The following is an 11,814-nucleotide window of genomic DNA, read 5'->3' on the forward strand; positions in this document are numbered from 1 at the left end:
AGGATAGGTGAATGGAGATTATTGTTAATTATTGTTGCTATTATTCGCTCAAATCCACCAGTTAGTAATTTCCCCCAATTGTTTGTTATGTTGCTGTTTGAGTTTGTCAAAATTCCACAATATATTTTAACACACATAATTACAAATTTACTGGAGTTCCCCCAAATCCCGCAGATGTGGTTTAGTGTCCCCAAATTATATTAATTGGCTTGTTTTGATTGCACAATTTGTTGTAATCTCCCAAAAATATGTTATCATAATCCCAAAATGGGCTCTAGTTTCAGGAGTCCAGGATTCTGCTGTGTAGTGAAGACATTTATTTGTATTGCCACCCCCCCCAAAAAATTGAATTGGTTTAATCCAAAATGTTTTGTTTAATGTTCTCTCAGTGTCAAAAAAATAAGTATTAACTGACATAATCCCATTATAAGGTGCAGAGCCTTGTGTGGTGAAGACATTTATTGGTCTAAAAGAAACTGTGATCAATAATTCAGTTAATGACTGACTGTTACATCATTTCAAATACTGCCACTGCAAATGCTCAGTTACACTTCTGCTCAGATGACGGACTCTCCTCCCGTCTCTCACAAAACCAAAACCACGACGATGAGCTGATGGCGCTCAGGATGTAACGACGGCTCTTGAATCCAGACACCCGAAAGTCATGTTCACAGCTTATCTGAAGAGATGAAACTTCACAGACAACTGGGGTGGGGGGTGGGGGGGTTATTGTGTATACACTGGTACTCAGTGAGGGTAATTTTCAGGTCATTTTCTAGATAGAGGATGTCAGAAATTGTACACCATAAATATCCCTCTGTGTTGACGGTCCACATCGCAGCCATAAAAGCTCAGTGTCCATTAAACCGGGGTGGGGATTCGAGCACAGGGATGCTTTCCCATCAGCTGATCTTTGCTGAGTCTTTATCGGACGTGTCTTTATGGAGGATGACATAATGAGTAAGAAGAAAGGTGAGCTGTCTCAGACAAACCGCTGCATCAGCCGCAGACGAGTGCAGCCTGATTCTCCGGGGGAGGGGGGGCGGGCGATCAAGTTCATTGGGGACGCTCAGAACGGGTGCTCCGAGACAAATATCGTCAGACGTATGATGGAGCTGCCTCTGAAGTTGATGACGTTGTTGACCGTGACCATCTCCAAGTCCAGCACCACCTCCCTCGGCCCCTTGATGGGCCGTGACAGCACAAGTGTGGCGCTCACATTACTGGTTTGCTGTAAGATAGAGGAGACGGGAGAGGAATGTGAGGAATGAAGAACAGGAAATGGGCTGCACACGGTGGAGGAAATCCGAGACTCCAGGCTTTTGTCATTTCATGTACAACTGGAAAACACAAGCACAAAGGCAAAGAAAGCCAGCGTGTTCCTGAAAGCACATCAGACCAGGGCTTGGTTTAAACGAGGACAACAGAAGGTAAGGTCTCATGTGGTCGTTTAAATCATGCTGCACAGAATCTTTGCAGCTTGAAATCCTCTTGAAAGTCTTCTAAGTCTGAGTTTAAAACACCGAGAAATAAAAATCACCTTCCCAAAAACATGACACGCACTTACGGCGCCATCTAGTGGCTGCACACTGCGCTGACCAGTCTGGGACTTCATGTTTTTACATCTTCCTCCTCCGTTACTTGGTGCATGTTTTTACTAACATTAGCATTGGGTCTGTTCTGTCTCTGTGCTTTTATCACTTACACCTGTGCTTTCCCAACTGTGACATGTCAAAATGTCCCGTTTGGAAAACACCTGTTGTTAATTGAATTATATCAGCTAAATTATTTATGCCTCTATGGTTTACATTCAGACTCACTAGAATGACAAAGTCGTTTAGCTCAAAACTTGAATTAGGATAAAAAAATTGCTATGTTTTGTTTTTAATGTAGACTTTTTAAATGCAAGCCTAAGTGCTTATTTAAAAGAAAGTCTGAGACTCAGCTGTCCAGAAACTTGTTATTACCCACAAATTGTAGCCCCAAAACAAGTTCATTATTATGGTCCATAAATGTGTTATTGTGCCTCAAAATCAAAAGAAATATGTTGTCTGTTTGTTGTTACCTCTAAATTTGTCCATAAATGTCTTAAGCTGGGAGGATTTTTTCAGGCGCCTGAAAATAAAACGAAGGCCTGTGTTTTAAAATTTCTAAACTATGACAGAAACTAACAAAGGAGCCTGTGGGTTTTCCTTAATGACAAAATCTGCAAGTCACAAAAAGAAATTTGTATGAGACTGAGTGCAGTTCAGCCTGATGCTCGTGCAGAATCGGCACATTTCCTTACTGTCAACCTCACTCATAAGCACCACGAGCACAGAAGGCCAACCCAAGACTTTTTAAATGATTTTGGCAACATCCTCAGTAACGAGACACTCAGAGCTGCAGTGTTTTTGTGTTCTACACACTGATAAACAACCAGCTTCATGTTCTGCAATTTCCTTGGATTCTCTGTAGGTGGCGCTGTTTCCTTGTCTGTTAAGCCACATGAGCTCAAGCTTTCTACCTAGTTCTTGCAGTTTGTTGCAAATTAACTGCCTACTGCTGCCAGAAACATAAAACCCATCACTTCCTGTCTGACATTTTATTTATTTTTATAAATCTCACTATAACAGAAAGTGGAAATTTATTTATGAAGCCCGATTGTCCGATGTTATGTCTGATTTTATCCCTTTTATAATGTCTGCTTTTGCCCTTTCAGCATATTATCACTGCATCGTGTCCCTTTGCCTTCACATGAACAGGTTAGTGTGGTGTCCCACGTGTCCCTGAAGTACTCACCCTCATGTAAAACTCTCGTCCTTCATTGCCCGACTTTATCTGGAAGATGTAGAAGGCGCCGGGGTAGCGCGTGGTGGCCTGCATCTGGAAGATGTCTGCAGGCACACTGCGCCCCGATGACAAGTCCATGTGTCGGTACAGAACAGTGAAGGGTTTGTCCCTGCAGGCAGGGTTCTCAGCAGAGCACATGCACTGACTGCGGGGCAACAGACACTGCACGTCAGTTAACGAGGACGCAACTTTGTGGGGCAGTGAACGTCAGCACAGACGGAGCACAGACGAAGATGCGTTTGTGGAAATACTCACTTGTCACTAACTTCGATGTAAGGAAGGTGACACTGTAAAGGATCCAGGCATGTATAGCCTCCCTGGAAATTGAAACATACTTGTGCTGTTGTACAGGTGTTGTTACCAGTGTCACATTCATTGATATCTTCAAAATCAAACACACAACAAAGTCAGTTAAAACATCATCATCATCAACATCATCATCATCAGAGAAACAACATTTGGAAAGCATCAACAGAACAACAATAGCATAATAAGGCACAATGTGACTCTTGTTTTAAACAATTCATATGTGCAACTAACATTTCAGGTTCATTTTAACCAAATAAAAACCTCAAGGTGGCACATGAAACAAATTCCAGATGAAACAAATTATATGCGAACATTTCCTGATAAAAACAAATCAACAAGGACAAAGACAATTCAGCTCAGTTTCTTGAGTGCTGTTTCTATTCAGAGATGCCTACATATTAGTCCTCGGTCCTGAACTTTACCTTCACAGCTCCTGCCGTCCTCGTATACGTAATATCCTGGCGGGCAGATGCAGGAGAAAGAACCGGGGGTGTTCACACATCTGTGCTGACACAGAAACTCAGAGAAACTGCACTCATCCAGGTCTACAGAGAACAAAAAAGGCTGGATTAACACTCATCAGAAATAGACTGGGAGGGCCCAGCGGTCAGCAACAGGGTCTCAGGTTCGGTCCCAGCCGGGTGGACTGAGGCCCGTCTGTGTGGGGTTTCCTCTCAGTCCTCCAGGTCCTCCCACACTCCGAAGACATGCAGGTTTAATAAAGAAGCTTTAGGTGTGAATGTGTTTGTCTGCCTCTCACCCGGTCTGAGCTGGGTTAGGATCCTGGTCCTTGTGATGCTGCACGGGATGCATGGTTAACACACTGACAACTTCTAAAAGTGCACATTTTCACATGTCATATTTTGACATGAGACTGTAATATAAGTTTAAGTTACACTTAAATATGTGGACAAAAACGTGAATTTGATCAGCATACATCAGTCTTACTGGACTGCATGTCAAACATTAATGGCTGACATATTGAAATTGCTCTGAATACAGACAGCGAGTCATGAAACGGTCATTTTAATTCAGAAACGCGTCTCCCTGTTTAAATGTTAAATTAAATACACAGTTAATTTACAAAAACCACGACCGGCTCGGCTCACCGATGCAGGAAGTGCCGTCGGCTGCCAGCTCGAAGCCCTCGTCACAGTTGCACATGAAGGAGCCGTAGGTGTTGAAGCAGCCGTGACTGCAGGGCTCATCTTCACACTCATCCACGTCTGCAGGAACAACAGGGGACAGTGGAATACAAGACTGTGACTCTGTGTGTGCGTGTGTGTGTGTGTGTGTGTGTGTGTGTGTGTGTACCTTGACATGTCCTGCTGTCTGGGTTGAGGATGAAGCCGGGGTTACAGGAGCAGGAATAAGAGCCAGGGACGTTGGCACACAGCTGCTGGCAGTAACCATAGCGGCATTCATCAATATCTAGAGACAAAGCGGGACATAAATAAAAACCCAGAAAATCACTAAATAACACTTTATCATCTTGACAATTAATTGATTTGATTTGGCGAGAACTTTGCTGAGCTGTTTTACCTCACATAGCATGAAGAGGGCGCTGTTGTCATGGCGTTGTCTTCCGTGCATGATTCAACAGTGTGTACAAGCAATAAGCTCTGAATTTTTGGCACATACTCGCACTGTTATCCCTTCTTGGTCGTGATCTCATTTGTTTACACTCCTTTTACCAAAACGGACCACTTCAGCGGTTTAGACCATTAACCACAAATCATGTGTGCTGCTATTAGGTTCATTACGGTATTGAAAAATCAATTTGCAGAAACTAGAAACTTGCTTGACAGAGATTAACCATCTCTTTGAATAATTACTCCACTCAGTTCACTGACTGGTGTCGTAAGAGTCTTTCTAGCTGGTGATTTCAAGGACAACATTGCGCTCACATACATTCAGCTGCTGGACATCAACAGGTTTTTTTTAATGTGAATCACCGAATTATCCGCAACATTTGATCACAATTTGCCTTCAAGACTGTTTCCCAAACAACTTAGCTTGTTTATGCAGGACGTTTTTTTTTTACAAACCTTTGACTTTCAGGAGCAAAAACACCCCACAGTTTCAGGTTTTCTAACCGTCGCTGTTAGCAGCTGCATCAACGCACAACATCAGTGCTGCAGCAGTTGACTCACCTTGACACTGTCCACCAAGCAGCCAGTATCCCTCAGTGCAGGAACAGGTGTAGCCACCTGCCGTGTTGATGCAGACCTGGGTGGGGTTACAGTGATGAGAGTTTGTCTCACATTCGTCAATGTCTGGAACCGGACAAAAGGAGACAAGCAGAGAGAGGACAGATGTTATTAGTGTTGTTTCTTCTTTTGTTTTTTTAGTTAAAAAACAAAAACAAATAAAAATTTAATCAGAAAGACAGATGGGACAGATGACTTCACTCATCCTAAAGGGAATTACAAAGAGACACAAGGACACTTACAGAGAAGGACAAGAAATTAGGAATAAATAAAATCTGAACGAGCAACTGACCAAAAAAGCTAAATAGTTGTACCACATCCAAAATACACTGCCTGGAAATATTCCATACATGGTTATTACCGCGTAGTTATGTTTAAATGATGAAACTGATTAAATTAATGTCCTGCACATTAAATCCAAGCAAAACATTTTCACCAAATCGTAATACTCTTCTTCTGCTTGGCAGTTAGGCCATAAGGCAGCACCTCCATTAGAAAGTGGATGACATCATGTTTTATTTATAGCAGAACAGCTGATTGAGTTCTTTTCTTTGACTGACTGAAACTGATTTTCATGTGGGAGTCATACTTTCACACTTTCTCTCAGAGAGTCTTTTATTTTTTTCTTGGTTTATTTCTAAGTAAGAAAAAACTTAATTTGGTTTTGTTTCTTGTTTCTGTGTCTGAGTGGGAAGTTCAGTTTGGAAATATGTCAACTTTTGCAAGTCATAAAAGCTTTGCATAAGCGCCACAGTCTGCTGATAGGAACTCCACTGCAGCTTTCCATTTTCACAGGCATTGCTCAAAAGCACCAGACAAGAATGTCCCCCGCCGGACTCGGGCACCAGCAAACTTCTAGTTTAAAGTCTGTTTCTCCACCGCTCAGGCTTTCACCAGCCTGCGTTTAAAAAAATCTTAACACAACAGTTAACATTTCAGTACAGCATCAGTTTAGAATTGTTTCTTCACAACATTAAAGGTTTCTCAGATTACAATCTGAATTCCTTTGACGCCCCTGGAGCAGCTCGCACACTACATCAGAATAGCCACATTTCCTTATGAGGATATGACAAATCACAAAGCTCAAACTCTTGTTTATGGTTCTCAGACCATGAAGTCACCAATCTGTAGAAAACCAGTGGGGGAAGTGGGTGGGAGCCTGGTTTTTTGTTTTGTTTTGGTTTTTGTTGGGACAGGCAGCTCTGATAAGCGATAACGTCTGTCAGTGAGACTGTTGCCCTTTGTGCCAACTTGGACCGGCAGCCCTTCACAGGGGTGGAGGAGGCCCGGCGCATACGGGCCCCCCGCCAACAGCTACAAGGGCCCCGGCACCTGCTTGCAGTTACCAGTTGAACCCTCTCTGAATGGTCTTAATCTGCACCCCATGTGTAAGGCTTGGTGCAGATATACAGCACGCACACACACATGCTGCACACACACAGCGTTTGAGTTCAGCTCCTTATATAGACTGTTTCATGAGCTGCTGCTGACAATCCCGATCAGCTTCGGGGAAGACATGACACATGGGATTTGTTTGAACGGGTGAATGTCGCTCACATGGAGGAAAACCGAGAGCTGAGAGATTCTGACATCAAATTTGTACACAAACTGATTCAGAATGATCCCGCGGTGGCTTTTAATGCCAGCTCCTCTCGGGTGCAAAGATTAACAAGTCATTAGACGCCTGACAAACACACTGAATAGGATCAGAAACGATTTGTAACTGAGAAAAATGTTTGTGTTTTGTAAACTATAATGCACTTCTGGGTTTTTATCTGCTGGATTCAAAAGCCCACAAGGCTGGGAATGTTGCTCAAGCCACAGAGGAGCATGTAATCCTTCAGCTCGAGTAAAAACATGAAAATCCCCAAAAACTGGAGTCATGAGCGGAAATGAAGAGTCCAGTCCCATGTGAAATTTAAAACACAAGCTCAGAGCTGAACTCTGTAGGCTTCATTTGACTTATTTGACTTGGTGGTTCATGTGAGTGTGTTAAAGAGTGCTTGAGCAAGCTACACTATTAGTAGTAAACACTATAAGTATTGGGATACCCAACCATTACAGCAACAGGGACTTTAATAACATCACGTACGTATATATACATAGACATTAATCTGGAGTTGGTTAACCCTTCGCAGCCATTACAGCTTCCACTCTTCTGTGAAGGCTTTCCACAACATGTTGGAGTGTTTCTGTGGGGATTTGTGCCCATTCATGCAGCAGAGCATTTGTGAGGTCACACACTGATGTTGGACCAAAAGGCCTGGCTCACAATCTCCGTTCCAGTTCATCCCAAAGGTGTTGGATGGGGTTGAGGTCAGGGCTCTGTGTGGGCCAGTCAAGTTCTTCCACACCAAACTCATCCAACCATGTCTTTATGGAGCTTTGCTTTGTGCACTGGGGCACAGTCATGCTGGAATAGAAAAGGGCCTTCAACAAACTGTTGCCACAAAGTTGGAAACATAGCATTGTCCAAAATGTCTTGGTGTGCTGAAGCATTAAGATTTCCCTTCACTGGAAGTCAGGGGCCGAGTCTACACCCCTGAGAAACGGCCCCACACCACACCTGAATTCAATAATAAAGCGGTGTGTCCCAATACTTTTGTGCATATAGTGCATTTCCTGCTTAAAAGGCCAGTTCACCTGAGTTACAAAAGAATATTCTTTTATTTGCCACTGTTATTATCAATAGTTTTGACAAGTCGGTCTGATTATTGACCACCATAGTGTGTGACGCTGGGTTGCCTTTCTTCAAAAGCTGATTCAGCCTTTGGCCACAGAGCTGCTGCCATTTTTAACCCCTGTGGTCCACAACACCACAGCTGACCTGAATACAGGCCAGGCCTTATCTCCCAGCATCAGCAGCCAACTTGTTGTGGCTGAATGGGAGCAAATTCCTGCAGCCAGAGGACTGGAGGCCGTTACAGCAGCAGATTAAAGCACATGGGATAGGAAATGGACATGCATGGCTCATGCTGCAAGGACGAATTTCAGAAAGCTGCAAGAGGGATGATACTATAACACAGAATAAAATTATTGATAAAATGTCTTGGCATTACTATCTGACCTTAGAAAAACAAACCCACAGATGCATGAACAAATACCCGGGCGTTAATTTGTTCTGTTGTTCTCCCAGACTGGTGCCATTCGTGACACTGATGCAGCGTAGTGCCATTAACTTAAAGACAGACTCATGTTTGTGGCGGGTCCACACAGGAAGTCACAGTCTGTGTAATTTCTGCCCCATAGCAGCATCAATCAACAACTCATTACATCACACGCATACACGCACACACACAAGCCTACAGGAGTGTGAGGACTCATTACGCTTGGCCCCCACAGAGGCATGCCTGTTCTCCAGGCCCAGCTCAGGCACCGATTTGGCAACAGATGACTTCATCTTTGGCACTCTGATGGTGTAGTTTACCCAAACAAGGTTGCGAGCCGATTCCCTGACAGGCTTTCTCCCCTACCAAGAGAAACAGTCCATATTTGTGCATGAGCTAAACTCTAAAGCTCTCTTTAGAGGGAGAAAACTGTACCCTATGTGTACATTTTCCACTCATTACAGAACTACGACCGATCTATCCAAAACGACAGAAAAACGCCCCAAATGGACTTTAAGGAGGCCATTTTCAACAGCTTGTCCCGGCTGGACAAACTGTGATAATTATATTAAGATGCATTTCAGACAGCTGGGGAGGAACATCAAACATGTAGTGTTTATCTGACAGCTGCGGTCTCTCGTGGTTGTGAAATTCAACAGAATCAATCAGAGAGCCGAAATTTCCTCCCTGGGAGGAGCTGAAGGCCCCGTCTCTGGGTGACGGCAGACCCGCCGCTGCACCGAGCATCAAACAACATCTGTCGCTGCCATTTCAGGGATTTATGAATTCCCCAGGAGTTAAGCCATAATCTTCAATGGCTTACGCCGAACCTCTGGCCCGAGTCCCTCTTGTCACCTCGTCCATCTAGTTTCACTGTGACGTCTGATAAGGAGATGGCAGATGTTGGGACCGTCTTCCTCAAATCATTCACTTCTTTCAAGGAGAGACTGAGGCAAGAGGCCAGAAACTGCTCACAGCTGCAGCAGAGGACAGACACCATCCTCCCTCAGATCTCTTGCAGGTAATTACTCAGCAATAGACTTGGTGTGAAGCCTCACCTTTTGAGACTCACTGCGCTCTTGCGGCAGCCAAAAGAACCGCTTAAAAATGAGGATCCCACAGTTTAAAGTGATTCTATGACAGCAAATCTAACTTTTATCTCAAAATGGTTCCAGACTAAAGGAGTCACGATTACATGTTTCAGAAAATCCTTTTTTTCCCTCCACAAATCTATGCACACTTCCTTCGATAGTTTCGCATCTTCATGTGACTGAAAAGTATAATAAAACAATCTGAGAAGAAACTTCCCTTGAACCTCGACGTGCGCGGCGTGTATCAAAGGGCCTGTAGGCAGACGTTGCTTCACTTTAAGGGCTCAAACTGCAACCACTGCTGCTGCAGAAACAACAAACTGACTACATCCACTGTGTGTGATGAATGGGAGCACATCCTGACCCAATGTGCACAACTAAACGAGGTTTTGTGCTGCTGGTATAAACAAACAACTGAAAACAATAGGCAGCACAGTTTAGTTTAAGACTTTTGATAAATAAGACCAGCAGACTCGGCGATGTGGGTGTGTATGGGTTTCTTTTTTCACTTGCCACATTTTGAAGAGAGCTAATTTGCAAATCAGAACTTCTCAAGACTCCTTAGATTTCCCCACTGGAAAAACCCAGACCCCTTAATCGTCGATATTATCAGCTTGATTAGTGCAACTTATATCAATCACAGGAACGATTAGTTTCTGAAGAACAGGTCCTTAAGTGTTTGTGCACTGAAGTCTGCCGTGACTCACCATTGCAGGTGCCATCCTCTGCAGGAGCATATCCCAGGACGCACTGTGCAGTGGTCCTCACTCTGGGGTAACTGGGCTCTACAGATCTCTCAGGAGCCGGCAGGAAGGTGTCTGGAAATCCAGCCGAGTCCGAGTAAACCGGATCAGGGAGGGCCCGGGGCTCCGGTCTGTAAGGCTGGTTGTACAAGCTCCTCGGGATGCACAGGTAACCTCCATTCTGGTTCACGCAGCGCATGTCTCCTCGGCAAGCATCTGGCAGCAAACGACACTCATCCACATCTGGAACACAGAGCGGTGCATTGATAAGGCCAGTCCTGCATCCAGAACATCTGCAGGCTTGATTTCAGTTTGCTTCTTCTGCTTCACACTGCACTGTGTTTTAACTCTGGACGAGCTCCTCCATGTCCTAAATATGACGTTTCACAACACGAGAGTCACGTCACTTACCTATACACTGTCTTGCCCTGCGGTCATACGCAAAGCCGTCTGTGCAGGTCTGAGGAGAGATGATTCAGAGGCTGTTTGTTGGTTCTGGAAATTTCTGACAAACTAGTACTTATGTAAGATTTTCTATGCGACTTCTAAAGCAAATAATCCAAGTTTTAAAATCTGTCGTCTGTTTTCAGTCGATACATACTTTTTGACAGTTGACTGCGTCAAAGTGAGACGGCACAAGGACTTTTGCAGACTCTGAGCGCGGCCTTGCCATGTCTAAATGAATGAAACCCCTGAAAACCTGACTTCAGCGAAAGAAGGTGTTACCTGTCCGTGTCCCGGCCGGATACAAAGCAGGATAAATACCAGAGCTGCCAGCATCCTGCAAAGAGGGGATTCCACATTTTCAGAGACGTTGAAAACAGGAACAAGCATCGGCACAAGCATCCCGTTACTTATTCATTCAAACACACAACAAAAGCAAGAACAGCTCGGCTGAGTGCGTTACGCAAAGTCACATTCAGAGAAGGAATGAAGTTTACTGACCTCGCAGAAGAGCAAAACCTGAAGCCACGTATTTCAAAAAGCATGGTTTATGGTTTCTCTCAAAGGAAAGATCCAGAAGACCCGTAAATTCTCCCCAAATCCCCTCTCCAATACCCAGCAGGGCTCTCACCACCCACCAACTATGCGCCTTTACGCGAAAGACGACACCAGGTTTTCATTAAGCGCTGTGTGGTCGAGCTGAAACTCCGGCACATTGACCAAGCGTTGCAGGAATGCCTTTTCAAAATGGACTGTTCCGTTGCTGCCCCTCTCTGTCGGCGCTACAGATTATTTAGCAATGCAAATTGACGGGCCCCCTCCGAGCACGTTCACAACAGCTGGATTCAATCAGGGAGAGCCAGCCCCCCGTCCAGTCAGAGCGCGCACAGAGACATCGGCCCCACGGCGGCGCACTCACCCAGACGAGCTGCTACTCCTGTGCTGTCGGGGGGCAAAAAGGCATACAACATGCACAGTGGGTGTCTGTTTTCCAAAGACATAAACAACCCCCCCCCCCCCGCCACACACACACACACGACCCACTCTCGTACAGCTGAATGACACTGCACGTCTGGCG

At 44.6% G+C, this 11,814-nt stretch overlaps 1 protein-coding gene across 1 annotated transcript; it reads right to left on the reverse strand.

Moving 5' to 3' along the window:
• Positions 1-444: 444 nt before the first annotated feature.
• fbln5 (fibulin 5) lies at positions 445-11,733 on the reverse strand. Its single transcript, XM_046412413.1, has 11 exons — positions 11,238-11,733; positions 11,019-11,073; positions 10,704-10,752; positions 10,257-10,535; positions 5,295-5,417; positions 4,456-4,572; positions 4,251-4,367; positions 3,564-3,686; positions 3,088-3,214; positions 2,782-2,977; positions 445-1,231 (listed from the first exon to the last, which is right to left on the reverse strand). The coding sequence occupies exons 1-11, from the start codon at positions 11,279-11,281 to the stop codon at positions 1,070-1,072; spliced, it is 1,392 nt and encodes a 463-aa protein (XP_046268369.1). The 5' UTR covers positions 11,282-11,733; the 3' UTR covers positions 445-1,069.
• Between the last annotated feature and the right edge of the window lie 81 nt (positions 11,734-11,814).

Source organism: Scatophagus argus, chromosome 15 (assembly GCF_020382885.2).
Source record: "Scatophagus argus isolate fScaArg1 chromosome 15, fScaArg1.pri, whole genome shotgun sequence".
NCBI classification, from domain to species: Eukaryota; Metazoa; Chordata; class Actinopteri; family Scatophagidae; genus Scatophagus; species Scatophagus argus.